Below are 15,432 nucleotides of genomic sequence, written 5' to 3'. Positions count from 1 at the left end.
AAGGGATGCCAAACATGGGAATCTACAATCAGATATGTGCTTTGAATAGCCACTCTGGCTGCAGCAGGGAGAACGGATGGGTGCTGGGAAATAAGGGGAAGACGAGAAGAGCAGAGGCAGGCTGACTGTTCAGGACAAGGACAGTGGCCTGGATTGAGATTTTAACAGTGGCCAAGGTAAGGTTCAAGAGAGAAAGAGGACACGGTTATGGACGGCGGGGGTGCCTGGATGGGAGCCGTAGCTCCTACAGAGCTGTGGGGGCGGTGGGCAGACACTGTAACAGTACAGTGGGCAACACCCCCGCCCTGGCCAGAGGATGGCTGGGCAGACAGAGATGCAGGTTCCAAAGAGACTGGCATAGGGGGCATAGAAATCACACCCTACAAAGGAAGTTTTCTTTCCTAGGAGGTCTAGGAAGTTTACTTAACTATAAATATTACTGACCTAAATAACCTGGGGTTTCTAAAGAATGTGCACAAGGTCTACCTGTCCTAGGGACCTCGAGGCCCACCTTGTACCTGCTGACTTCCGACAGCAGAGCTGAGGTGGGGCCCATCCACCTCCCTTCTCCCTGAAGGACAGGAACATGTCTCCCTCGCGCCACCAGAGCTCCCACTGGTAATGGGAACAAACCAGGAAGACTGGGCACAAAAAGGGGCTGAGGCCATGAGAGACAGGGCACCCTCAGGGGCGGCTCTTGCCTGACACCTGATCTTTTGTTAATGTCCAAGGAGCTGCCTAAATTTTAGTGCTCAAAGGCAAAGAATTCTATTCAAAATATGAATCTATTTTACTAATCTTGTTTCCTTTGGTTGTTGAAATCCACTTATTTCAAGGATGTACTTTTGAAAAGGCACATGAAATTTAATTTTAAAAATCAAAATGTTCAGGCTGGGAGTACTCAGGGGTAGGAGGCCCTGGGTTGGATCCCCAGCACTAGGGGGGAATAAAATCAAACATTAAATAAATTCTTTGAGAAAGACATTGAGTTGTTTTTTTCTTTTACGGGAAAAGATGAAAAATGTTGCTGATAGTATGAGTTTCACATTTGTGGACCTCTAAATGTTGTTTTAACCAGGAAATAAAACATATCTTAGAAAGCTTTCTAAACTAATGAAGCCTGGCTTTAGTTTGTGCTATTAGGAACAACACAGATAACGGGAGAAATTTGGCGTCTCTCCTCTCAGGAAATTAATCATGTTTTTATAAAAATGTTAGAAGATGACTTATTTATAACCCTTTTGGGAACAAGAGGTCCTTTTTCCCTCTAAAACTGTTTGAAACCAAATTTGTTTCCCAAACCACTACTATGCAGGCATTTCATCAGCTCTGAAAGCAGGTTTTTTATTTCAATTTGTTGGTTGATTCTTGTCTGTCTCCAAAACACAGTGAGTGCTATTTTGACTCTGGGGGTGGGGGGGTGTCTATGGCTCAGGAAATGGCTCTTTTTTGCTCAAGTGCTTTATTTCTGCTAAGCTAAGCCAATGTTGTGCTTGTTCCAAAAGCAGCTCTCCTGAGATATTGGGGGTGCTCCTACAGGCAGAGGGCAGAGGCACCTAGAACCCCACACCTCTGATCAAAGGATTCAGAACTCAAATTTCCCACCTATTCAGGATCTTCTATAACCCACCTACCACAGTAACATGTCTGGAAGCTCCATGAAACACTTTACACTAAGCCCATCACTTTCAGAGTAAAGTAATAAAGTTCCCTCAAATTAATAGCTTTCTGCTCTTTTAATAGAAAGGTAACACACAATTCATAAGCCCCCTTACAGCAGATCTACACAAGATAATTTCCTCTGATAATCCGACCTGTCCTACAAATTAAAGTGTAATTTGAAAAAAGACTAAAAATATTGAAATCAGTATTTCCCCAGTCTATATTTCAAGCCCCTCTTTAATGAACATAAACAATCTTCCACTTGCCTTCAATATTATTAGAAATTCCAAAATTAAGGGCTGGGCATGTACCTCAGTGGTACAGGGCTAGTCTAGCAGGCATAAAGCCCTGGGCTTGATTCCCAACACTGCAAACAACACTCCCCACCAATCAAACCAAAAAAACAAATCAACAAAATCAACTACCATGAAAAATAACTCAAGGTGAGCACACTGCGACATATGCCAAACCTCCAGAGGCAGTCAATCTCAGGTCAGCACACCCCAAAAGCTGCAGCTCACAGCTCTAACATACCACTCACTGCCCTGAAGTGGATGGGTGTTCCAAAACCCCAAATCTCGTTTTCACTACCTTTTCAAACAATATGGCCCCCACTGACACCCCTGGTAGCCACATGCAAGCAAAACCATCAGGAGCAGTCGACACTGCAGCCCACAGACCCCAGGAAGTTTAGCCTCTTGCACCTGCACTGCCAACTCCCGACTTCTCCAGGGGACTTCTGGAGGTGCAGCAGCCAGAGCAGCCTCAGGGCTCCCCGTGTGGCCCCTCCTATCCTCAGCACCACTTTTCCTTTGAGAGGAGCCAGAAGGTGCTCACTTCCCTAATTCTAGCCCTCAGCCCCTAAGCACCGGATGGGGTGATACGCCTGTCGCTATCCCACACTGAAAACGTCGCCGCATAGTTTGTGTTCCTGCTCCCACACGCAGCCCGAAATGGATAGTGGTGGGGGTGGTTAGTGTCGGCCTGGCACATATTCAAGTCAAGCACTGGGCTGGACACTTGGTCAACATCTCTCTGAGGTGAGGCTTATAAGTAGTTAACTAGAGATGCTGTGGTTTGAAATATGGTCTGCTCCTTCTAAAACTCATGTTGAAATTTAATTCCCAATATGAAATATTAAGAGGTAGGACCAGGTGGGACCTTTAAGAGGAGATTAGAGCCCAGCCCTTATGAATGAATAAGCCATTCAAGTGATTAATAGATTAATCGGTCATCTCAAGAGTGGGCTAGGCTTCTGGCACACTCCCAGTACCAGTCATGTGGCACTCTGCACCATTTCCAGATTCTGCAGGTAAAAAGCCTATCACCAGACACAGCCCTGTGAAACTCAGACCAGAAAAGATCCTAAGGCCACCTAAGAGATGACAGGAGCATGTCATGGTTACCAAACTGAATTCTCAGCTATAAGAAAGGTCAATGTTCCAACAGGAAAACAACCATGGAAATATAAATGGCCCATATTTTCAAATGTTCAACCTTACTTGTAAGACACAAATTAAACCATGATAAGAAACTTTTTTCCACCTACTACATTGGCAGAGACCACACATTCTGCTGCCCAGCATGTGGGAAACAGGCATTCATTCATACGCTGCTGATGAAATTACCTTAACCGAAGGCAATTGGTGGCACCCCTCTACTTTCCAGGGTTTGCTCCTCTGACCCAACAATCCCACTCTTGGAAATTTATCCTTCAATTACATCTGAGCGAAATGACTTATGTGCAAGGTTAGTCACTGCGGTGCTACTGGTAACAGCAAAATATCAGAAATAATTTAGATGTCTATCAACAGGGATTAAATAAATGATGGTATATTTGTACCATGGATTGCTCTGCACTTAAAAGAATCCAGGGGCTGAGGTTTGGCTCAGTGGTAAAGAGCTCGTCTAGCACATGTGAGGCACTGGGTTCGATCCTCAGCACCACATATAAAAATAAATTAATAAAATAAAGGTATTGTGTCCACCTTCAACTAAAAAATATTAAAAAAAAAAAAAAAAGAATCCAAACAGAGCCCCTTTAAAAATCAACTTCCTGGTAACTGCTTTCCTGCATCAGGAATAGAAACTGAGAAGTTACCTGTGGCCCAGGTAAGCATCAAGGAAAGGACTTAACATGCTTCTGATTAATACAACCTAACTGAATCCACATGTCTATTTCCTACCTTTTGTCCCATTGAACCCCTTCTCCTGTTATGAAAGCCGTTGGTACCCCAAAGCCCCTCAAGATGGAGATTTCAGATTTTAAAAAAAAGGTCTCCTTGCGATGGGGTTGTGGCTTGGTGGTAGAGCGCTTGCGTAGCATATGCGAGACACTAGGTCCAATCCTCAGCACCACATAAAAATAAAAAAATAAAGATGTTGTGTCCAACTACAACTAAAAACTATATATATTTTAAAAAACCCAAAAAAACAAAAATCAAGAGCACAGTGATAAGATACAGGCATGGTGATGCATACTTGATCTCTTGTTTAAAATTACCAACTATTCAAATTTAAAGTCAGCTGCAATGTAAGAATCTATATGAAACCTCAAATTCTAAACAGAAAAATTACTTTTTAAGGAGATCAAAAACTTAGAAAAAGGGGGTAAGGAAAAGGATCTCTTATCATGCAGAAAAACCTTCATTTGCTTCTCAGCTTTTTTGATGTTCGTGTTTCAAAGCACATATCTGTAAATTCCTTTTCAAAACTTATTTTTCTAATGGAAAAGGCTGATCATCTTCTTTGTTCTATTTTGACCTGTCAAGAGCACCGACTCCCCTAAATCATGGAACCTCTGTTCCCAGTAACAGATACTGACCACACACTAATAATACACTAACCATACATAGTAATCTACTTTTCTTACAGCAAGAGGAGAATTACACCAATTCTCTAGGCTGACTCCAGGAAATGGTCTCCTTTCACACTATGATCTTGGGATTAACAGTGTGATTCTGAGAAGGGTCTATTATTCTTATAAAAAGAGAATGTTCTCTAAGACAACTTTTATTTTTTGTTGTTGTTATTTTCATCCTTTTTACTTCCAATATAACATCTGAATGATATTGTAACAGAAGTAAAGTAATGAGAGCTATCTAAATCAAAGTCCCCAAATCCATTTAATCAACTATAATCTCAAGAGAACTTCAGCAATATTTGTTTTTCTTTTTTTTTAATTTATTATTTATTTATTTATTTATTTATTTATTTTTAGAGAGGAGAGAGAGAGAGAGAGAGAGAGAGAGAATTTTTATTATTTATTTATTTTTTAGTTCTCGGCGGACACAACATCTTTGTTGGTATGTGGTGCTGAGGATCGAACCCGGGACGCACGCATGCCAGGCGAGCGCGCTACCACTTGAGCCACATCCCCAGCCCCTTCAGCAATATTTGTGACACTAGCCTGAGCCTCCCTCTGTTCCCAAAAAGTCATGTTTAGATTGAGGCAACCCTAAGACAACTATTATCATTACCCAACCAAGACTTTCAACTTTAAGATCTAACCTTCTACTTAGGAATGTACAAGAAGGAAGCCCAAGGCACCTGGACAAAGTCAAAGAACAAGAACATGTTCTGGGCTTCCCTGTTTGGTTTTCAGAATAGAACTACTGATATTTAAAAAAGAAAAAAAAAAAACAAAACCCTTTCTGCCAGCTTTTCATTGCTCAGAATAAACATTCAGCTAGGCGTGGTGGTACATGCTTGTAGTCCCACCTACTCAGGAGATTGAGGCAGGAGAATCACAAGTTTGAGGCAAGTCCCAGCAACTCAGTGAGAACCTGCCTCAAAACAAAAAATAAAAAAGGGCAGGAGATGTTGCATCTCTGGGTTCAAACCCCAGTGCCAAAAAAAGGAAAACAAATTTGCCATCACATAATCTGAGTTTAGAGGAATCAAAGCTGCCATTAAATAGCCTCTTCATTCACACCAACAACCCATGTCTGTCAAGGTTGCTTGACTTAAAAAGATAAAGGAAGGGAAGAGAAAACAGAGAAGGGGAAAGGACAAGGAAAGCAGCCAGGCACAGTGGGCTCTGGGCTCACCATCTGGCCTCTGCAACACTCACCTCCACTATGCTCAGCAAACCCATCAGACTACAGTCCTTGGGGTCTCAGATCTCCTGGAGTCACTTCCAGGAGACAATCTCCCCCCACCTTTTTTTCCCCAAGCACATTTATTTTATTTTTATTTTGTTACATATGACATCAGAATACATTACAATTCATATTACACATATAGAGCACAATTTTTCATATCTCTGCTTGTATAACAGAGTCACACCATTCATGTCTTCATACATGTACTTAGGGTAATGATGTCCATCTCACTCCCCCATCTTTCCTACCCTCATGTTCTCCACCTTTCCCTCCCTCCCCTTTGTCCTATCTAGAGTTCATGTGATCCTCCCATAGCCCCCCAACCCCCATCCCCATTATGGATCAGCCTCCTTAAATAAAAAAAAAACATTTGGCCTTTGGTTTTTTGGGATTGACTAACTTCCCTTAGCATTATATTCTCCAACTCCATGCATTTACCTGCAAATGCCATGATTTTATTCTCTTTTAATGCTGAGGAAAATTCCATTGTGTATATATACCACATTTTCTTTATCCATTCATCTACTGAAGGGCATCGAGGTTGGTTCCACAGTGTAGCTATTGTGAACCATGCTGCTATGAACATTGGTGTTCTTGCCCCTTCTTTTTAAAGTGGCCACACTTCCAGGCACCGCTCCTCCTCCTAACACTCTCTCCAGGTTGTACTTCTGGTTGTACCTCACCACTCACATCCAACCCAACACCAATTCTGGTCCTATGTACCTTGTCTGTTCCTCATTTGCCTGACTCCTCCTCAATACTCCAAGGACCCCAATTCTCAAAGCTCCTTGACCCCACCAGGCCTGCCAAATACTGCACTTCAGTTCATTTCACTGTCCCGAGCCCCACATCACCCTTGTTTTCCCCCTTACCTGACCCAGGGTCCGCAGTCACTACGATACTCTTGCACACACACACCCCTCTGCTGCCCTCTTTGGTAAAGCAGAGTGCGCCCCAACACACACTGAGCTGAACCCTAACCCTGCTCAGACGTGGCTCACAGGCTTCCTTCATTGGTGTCCAAGACAGAGCTTTCCCGGCTCCCCTGCCAGCCCTACCCCCCAGCTGTCCCCTCTGCTGTCCCTCTCCCAGCCTCCAAGTCTCTTTCCTCTTTGGCAACACGTACCGCTCACTGTCCCCTGGCTTTAAAAACCATCTCCACACTGTTACCTCCCAGCCACTTTTTCCTTGAGCACCACAATCTCAAATCCAATTTTCTAACTCCGAAACTGATGTCCCCACAGGCAACGCTGTTCTCTAAACTACTCCCTCCTTCAACCTGGTTCTTCCCCTCAGGACTTGACCAGATGCTCGGGGAAATGGCTGGAAGTTACCCTTACCTCCTCCCCTTGCTCCCACCCTTGTCAGGCCCAGAAGACAATCCTCCTCCAGGGCTGGCCTCTTCTAACCTCCACGTGGCTGGTACCTGGCTAGAGCCATGTCAGGTCCCCTGTCTGTGGAGTCAGCTCTTGCCTGGATCAAAGCTTTTTGCAACCCAGAAAAAGCCAAAACCTTGATCTAGACCCTGAGGCCTATACAATCTCCAGCTGATTCCACCCCTCCAGCCTTGATCCCCAGCACACCAGGCACCTGCCTCCCTGCCTCAGGATCTTTACACTTGCTGCCAACAGTCATGACAGGCTTCCCTCCACTCCTCCAGGCTTTCCTCAAACACCACCTTGACAGTGCAGTCCTTCTGGGCTACCCAAACTTTCACCATGTTAATCCTCTGCCCTGTTTTTTCCTTAGTACATATTTATATCTAATATCATCTGCACATTTGACTTATTTCTACTGTGTTTTGTCTGTCTCTCCCCCAGGACAGAAGCTCCCTGAGGTCAAGGATTTGGGGAGGCACTAATACATACTTTTAAAAAAATTCATGCACAGCCAGTAGTTCAATATGATCCATCTGACCTCACATTCTATTCCTCACTATCTCTCTTTCCTGATTTACTTCTCTTCACAGAACTGGCCAGTGGCAGGCATAAGATTCATATATTTATCTAACGTCTGTCTCCTCTCGCCATTGCAAGGAAGCCAATTCTGCTATTCAAATCCACAACTTTTCAAATGAAATCATCATCTCCATCTCCCACCTTCTGAACTTACGGTTTTCCTTAGATTCCATATTTTTCTGCAAAGGTACTGTGTTAGTGAGCTTTTCGACACTGTGACCAAAATACCTGACAAGAACTTAGAGGAAGATAGATTTATTTTGGCTCATGATTTCAGAGGTCTTGGTCCATGGCTGACTAATGCCAGAGCAGAAACATCATGGTCGAAGGCTATGGTGGAGGATAGTTGCTCAGCTGAAGGAAGCCAGAGAGCAGAGAGAGAAGGAAAAAGTAAGAGTGAATAGAAGGGCAGGAGAGAAGATGAACACTTCCAGGGAATGCCCTCCAACTAGGTCTCACCTCCCTGAAGTCCAATAAGCTATCAATTCACCGATGTCAGAGTCCTCGCAGCCCAATCATGGCCTAAAAGCCCCACCTCTCAACCTTGCTGCATTTAGGGACCATGCTTTCAAAACATGCCTGGTGCTGGCCACTGGCTAGCATGGGTACCAACCAGGTACCTATGTAAAAAATCTCGACAGGCATCATGAATTTCCCCTTCTCTTGGTCCCCAAATCTTAGCATCCCTTCCATCAACCTCATCTCCATTCATATTGTCCCCACCTGAGTCCAGGCCTTTGGTACTGCCCAGACCCCAAACTCTTACTATCCTAATCTGTCCTCACTCAAATCAGTCACCCCAAACAAGGGGACTTCAGTCCTATAGTGGTGCCCTATAGGACCCCCTACTACAGTGGTGGTGGCCACTCCACTCCACTATGCTAGGATTGTCAACTCGCCATCTCTGCCTCCCTTACTACTCGAAAGCTGAGTAAACTGTAAAGCTTTATGCACAGACAATGGGCCACCTCTCACGGCATGCTGGGGCTTGAACCCAGAGCCTCACACACGCTAGGCACTTGCCCTATCACTAAGCTAGGCCTTCAGTTCACTCTTAAACCACTCCCAAGGATATCTGTTAAAATCAGTATGATCAATGCCCTCCACCTTCTATCAGTGTTGCTTAGGGGCAGTTCAGATCTTGGTTTCCTGCCTAAGACTTTCTTGGGTTCAAGAGCCTATATGATCCGACTGATAGAAACTTTACATAATTAAACGACTCATATGAACTAGATGTTTTCAGCAAATACCTGCATTTTACCTTCCACAGAACCACTAGGAAAGTTCTAAAGCCAATTTCAGCTCTAAGGCTGTTGGATTCTATTAAATTAGTGTTTGCATCTTATGACTAAATGAAGAACAGATAGATGCACATAAGCCTCAGAGAGGTCGTGGCCACATTAATCCCATTCCTAGCCTCCACCTCCGTCCTGTTCATTAGCAAGTCATTCAAAATGACTTATATTTATATCCAACTCTGGGTTACCACATTCCCAGCTCCCCTGTGCTTACAAAGACTCCCGGTAATGGTGCACCTAGACATTAATGCTTTGAAGAATGTGCCTTCCCAACCACACCCTTACAATTATAACAGTGACAGAGAGGAAAGCCCCCAAATAGGCAAACTTATTTTAAAAAATGTTTTCACACATAAGAAACATAAAGCAATAAACGGGACTGATGCTGGAACCTGCAGGGCTTGGACCCGGAAGCCCAACAAGAGGACTCTGCAGGAATCCACACTCCTTCATGTCATTGTGGGCACTCCCAGGGGAGAGAACAAAGTCTCCACTATATGACCAGATTCTGGACTTACACAGGACAGGAAAGTACCTTTGCACTTTCCAAAAGTTTTCTATTGGATCATAGAGAAGAAAATACCCAAAGATCCAGAAGAAAAGAAAACAACTGGAGAGAGACTGTAAAATAAGTATGTTAGTAACCAGGCCTAATAGCAATCTGTTACTGGGGAGGCAGAGGTAGGAAGATCACAAGTTCAAAGTCAGCTCGGGCAACGTAGACCTTGTCTCAAAATAAAATTAAAACATAAAAAGGATTGGGAATATAGCTCAGTAGGTAGAGAGCTTGCCTAGCATATTCGAATCCCTGGTCAATCCCCAATACTGTGGTTTTTGTTGTTGTTGTTGTTGTTTTAAAGGTATATTAGTGCTCTTAATGATTCAAATGAAGAAACATTTAAAAACAAATATATGGACTGGGGTTGTGGCTCAGCAGTAGAGCGCTCACCTAGTACATGAAAGGCCCTGGGTTCAATCCTGAGCACCACATAAAAATAAGTAAGTAAAGGTATTGTGTCCAACTACAACTAAAAAATAAATATTAAAAAAAAATACATAGGGCTGGAGATGTGGCTCAAGCGGTAGCACGGTCGCCTGGCATGCGTGTGGCCCAGGTTCGAATCTCAGCACCACATACAAAGATGTTGTGTCCGCCGAAAACTAAAAATTAAAATTTCTCTCTCTCTCTCTCTCTCTCTCTCTATATATATATATATAATCTTAAAAAAATACATATAAGGGCCAGGGGCATAGCTCAATGGCAGAGTGCACACCTAGCATACAGGAGGTCCTAGCTTCAATTTCTAGCACTATAAAACAAACAAAAACCAAATATATACAAAAATAAAAATAATAATTTATAAAAGTACACATGTTCAAGAAATTAAGAACTAAAGGTAAGCAGAAATGAACCAAGTGGAAATTGTAGAATAATCATTACAATAAAAATCCAATATAAACACATGATTTTACAAATAGATAAAGTAGAAATTACTGGAGGTTTCATCCAGAGGGCAGCCCTGAGAAGGGTGCGAGGAAGCAGTGGAAGAGAAATAGCGCATGGTTAGAAGTTTATTCACAAGTTGAGAGCAAAATACAATAATTTTTCAGATGCAAACACTAAGAGTCACCATCTACAAACACTTGGTGTGTTTTAAAAGAAAAGTGAACTAACTAGGAATCAGAAGGATGCAAAAGACAACAGGGAACAGGAGAACTGCTGTGAATTCTAGTATAAAATATCACCAGTTCAATGCTAAAATAAATTAACCCCAAATCCTAGACTATATGGCAAGGCAAGTGGGAGGTGAAGTCATGGTTCAGTTCTTGTCTCTGAAGTAAAGAAATATGGGAGTAAATAATCTGCTGGTCTCTAAGGCAAAAAAAAAAGCCAGGAGAGACCTGCAGGAAACTCCTTTTTACTCTTCAAAGCTGGTCTAATTTAAACATGAACAACAAACTAATGAATAAGTTATTCATTAATTTAAACATCATAGAAAATCCAGTTTTGTAATTTTCACTTTATAGGCAAAAAGAAAATAGTGATGCCGGTTGTAAAAATCAGAGAACATTTCTTTAAGAGCTAAGGTAAAAACAAAATATGAGCACGAGTAATCAATCAAAATAATGTAATCAATCAAAATACATGTTCACACCTTGCTTTTCTCACTGAGCACCACCCAAGACAAAAGGCAAATTCCAGAACCAGGTTTTAAGGAATCCTAGAATGGTATTCTTGACTTAACCACATTTCCAATCTTAAGAGACAAACACCATAAAGCAAGTTCTCTCTAAAGAGCTTTTTCCCTTTCATAACCAATACTTTTTAAGAAACTTTATACACATCAAACCATAATCTGACATCTGGGGGAAAATATTAGTACTGAATATAATGGATGAGTGTGATCAGCCTTGTCTGATACCACTTCTTTGGATAAAATTACTTCTATTCTGGATATTGCAGCCATAACACCAACCACAGGCACTGGGTTTCAAATGATATGCCATTCCCCTCCCACCTTGCAATAAAAGGAGAGGTGAGATTACCATATTATTTCATAACAGCACATTCTTGGATAAAAAAAAATTAAGGTTTCAATATCCGGCAGTAAGTACCGGCCAGTTTTACAATGTTATTAGCAATGCATGCTTCCTCCCTGGAGTTAATCCCAGCAGGGGACTCCAGGCTGGGAGCAGGGCCTTGGTTCAAAGACAGTATCTTTGCACTTGCATTTCAAGGCTTCAGCCTTCATTGAAAACATAATTATTAACGCTGACTCTATGCAGAATTACTTTAGAGTGATCTAAAGAATGAAGACAAGGAGCACTATTACCGGAAGAGTAAAGAAAGTGGGGTGCTTCGGGTCATCTTCATATTTGCCTTCTGTGGAACTCCCGGCCTCCATTGATTTGGATGTGGTGTTCTTGCCAATACCCATCATCAAGAGAAGCTGAGTAAGCCTGCGTGGTGTGAGGGAGTGAAGGCTATTCAAGCCAGGAGCTCAAATCAGTCAACTCTTCTGGTGCCTGCAGCACCGGATTCTCAGATGGATATGAAACCTGTGAGTACCATCTCAGCACCTGCAAGAGAGATTACAAACAAATCACCACAAAGCACACATACAACCCAAGGACCCAGGATCATATAGTTCCCTGTACAGAAAAAGTCATATTAGTTAGATACAAACATCCAAAAATATACTTCTCAAGTACCCATTCTCTTCTGAATGGCCCCCTGGAAACCAGGACCACTAAGTTAGATTATCAAAAATATCACAATATCAGGGGGGAAAAACAATTAAGGTAAGTCTCTGACATGCATTAGGATATATCTCATAACACAGTTTAACCTAACAGAATATTATGCAGTAGCAATGTTCTGTATCTGCCCTGACCAGGAGTCACACTGGCCACCTTTGGCTCTTATGTGCACTTGAAATGAGGGTAGTGCAAATGAGAAATTGAATTTTAATTAATTAAATTTATATAGCCACTTGTGCCTGGTGGCTATCACACTGGATGATGTGGATATAGGCAATTTATCATGACTGAATATTCGCTACATGTGCCCCATTAAGGGCAGAGGCAGGCATTCAAAGTATTAAAAAGAGGAAATAAAATCAACCTAGGATTAAATGGTCACACAGAATTCCAGGAAGGAAGCAAGGTGAGTTTTAAAATGGGCAGAATACCACAAAAAAAAAAAAAAAGGAGTCAAAACATTCAGTATGAATGAAATGACAAAATAAACCTAAAATAGAAACTCAAACCCTCCCTCTTGCCCCCAAAAAGGAAGGTAAAGTGGCAAGAAACAGGAAAAGACAGGAGGTGGAAGGAGAGGGATCAACATTACCAGACCCAGAATGCATCTGACAAGCCCAGAGAAATTGGAGAGACTCTGACATTTATTTAAGAAATAAGAGGCACTGGGTTCGATCCTCAGTACCACATAAAAATAAAATATAGGCATTCTGTCCATCTACAACTACAAAAAAAATTTTTTTAAAAAAAAAGAAGAAAAAAAAGAAATAACGTAATGCTTTGAACTAACAGATAAATCTAAGAAAAAGTCAAAATAAGGAAGTTTCTAGAACAATTCTATGCAGCCAAGCCTCAGTGAAGCAGCAGACAATAAAACCTCAATTTTAAACCATGAAGTGAGACCTAAACAATAAAAGTGACCCACCCTAGATTTACGAGCATTGGGAGAACTCAGCTTTGAAAATGAGAGGGCACATGGGATCCCTACGTGGACTGGCACACATAAATAAAACAGGCCTACGTATGCCTGGATTTTCATAAAGAAAATAATCAAGCTCACATGCAGCCGTGGGAGGGGCAGAGCCCATGGTCACATTTTATCACCAATTAATTAGTTTCCCGTCAAGAACAAATAATCCAACCAAAATGCCCTGCAAATGTGAAGACAGCCTACTACATGGAGTGTGGAAATACAAGTAGGAAACTCTGTTCAAGGAATTCTTCACGGGACACTTGTTCATTCAACAAATCCTGTGGCTGAGCGAGGGAGGGGAATAAAATACAAACAGATAAGAAAAAAGAAAGAATTATGCAAAGTTTGAGAGTTCAACAGTCAGAAGGTAAAAAGGGAAAATGAAAAGAAACAGCTGCTGGAACATCAACTTGCACCAAGAATAATAGAGAGAGCTGGGTTCGCCCAGCACATTCTTCTGGGGGGCTACATTTTCAATCCTGCCATATCCACGCTTGTTTAAAGCGGTAGTTCTCAACCCATAACGATTCCGCTCTCCACAGGACACGTGGCAAGGTCTGGAGGCATTTTTGGCCGTCAAGGCTGGGGGAGAGCTAGTGGTCTCTAGCAGGAAAAGGCCAGGGTGCTGCTCAACATCCTCAGTGCACAGAAAAGGGGATCTAAGGAAGGAAGCAGGGAGAGGGCTTCAGAATCAGGAAGGGGACCGCAATAGGGGTAGAGAGGGGAGGAACACAGTGACTACTGAACAAAAAATATATATTCTTGTGGCTCAGAGGTAGAGGGCTTATCTAGCACACGCAAGGCACTGGGTTCGATCCTCAGCAGCACGTAAAAAATAAATAAATAATATCCAACTACAACTAAATATATAATTTACACACACACACACACACACACGCACACACAGACACACACGCACATTTCCCCTCATCTTGGAAACTGTTCCCAAAACAGAGCATTCCGCACCCCAGTCCACAAGGCCAGAAACCACACATCAACCTGAGATCAGAGGTTTCATCCACACAGGATGAACTTTTGTGCGGGTAAATGCCAAGGTCCACAGGCAAAATGCAAAAGATGAAAGCCAAAGGGAGAGGGCAGAGTGAAGTTTAGGGTCTGTGTTCAAACTGATACTCAAACAAGAAGGAAAATCTGGGGAGAGTTCACCAACTCATGATGCCCCTCATCCCATCCTACTCCCTGCAAAAAGAAAAAGAATAAGCAAGTCTACCTGCTGTCTTATCCCTGACCACTTGACAGGGGAAGGAGGAGCCAAAGGATGAAAGACCAGGATGAAGATACAGCAGGATGAATAAGAGCAGTTTTCTAGTTGCTAAGTGCCAACATGCGACAGGAACATCTCTTACCTGTCCTTATATCAATGGCAGTTATTAATAGCCAGTGAGCATATGATTGATGTGCCCTCTAACTCCACAAAAGCAGAATGTGAGCTTCCGAGAAGTAAAGCTACTCACCAAAGGATACAGAGCCAAAAGCAGTGGAAGGGGATTCAAATTTTAATCAGTTTTCTCACCTGTCCTACTTACACCAACAAGACATAAAACTTCCCTTTCAATGCTTAGCTACAGATGACTTCCCTGGACAAACAGAGCCCATGCCAGCTGGCCTCTGAGCACTGCCTCCACAAGACCTGCAGGTCGTTTCTTCCCTCTTTGTCATTTCTGAGGGTGCTCCAGGGATAAGGGACACAGCTGAGTGCCTTTTCCAGAGATTCTGCCTCTTATTCCGACAGCCACCTGGCTAAGCAGGCAGGTGGCCATTATTTCTCTGTGTTACAACCATCTTAATGGCCCTAAGACACTGTGAGGTGGTCACAGAAGTACTGATGTAACTAAGTTACCCCAACAGAAAGGGGTGAAACGAGGGGTTCCCACCTTCATCAGATCAGGAACTCCCCAATCTGCATTTCTTTCCACCCACCTGGCTACTCCTCAGAACAGGTCACCATCATCTCTCAGCAGCATCTCCCCAAGAACTTAAAAACATCTTCCTGTTCCATCTTGATGGTCCTAAACACTTGTCCATTCTGCAACCACCAAGAGCATCCCATAAAATGTTAGCATGCTCTTTGATGACTTGACAATTAGTTTCAGAATGACAAAATTCCTTCCCCAGGAATAACGATGACACCATGATGATGACAACAGGACGAGTGA

The 15,432-nt window shown here is 42.7% G+C and overlaps 1 protein-coding gene across 2 annotated transcripts in view; it reads right to left on the bottom strand.

Annotated features, from left to right (window-relative positions):
• The window catches only part of Slc23a2 (solute carrier family 23 member 2), a 113,666-nt gene that overhangs the window by 49,389 nt on the left and 48,845 nt on the right, over window positions 1–15,432 (bottom strand). For both annotated transcript variants that reach the window (XM_026385813.2, XM_077799829.1), the window contains exon 3: window positions 11,856–12,102. In XM_026385813.2, the coding sequence (XP_026241598.1) occupies window positions 11,856–11,963 (108 nt within the window). In that variant the 5' untranslated portion in view covers window positions 11,964–12,102. The remainder of the gene's footprint in view (window positions 1–11,855; window positions 12,103–15,432) is intronic.

Source organism: Urocitellus parryii, chromosome 6, assembly GCF_045843805.1.
Source record: "Urocitellus parryii isolate mUroPar1 chromosome 6, mUroPar1.hap1, whole genome shotgun sequence".
Classification (NCBI taxonomy): Eukaryota; Metazoa; Chordata; class Mammalia; order Rodentia; family Sciuridae; genus Urocitellus; species Urocitellus parryii.
This window is presented reverse-complemented; position numbering and strand designations above follow the sequence as displayed.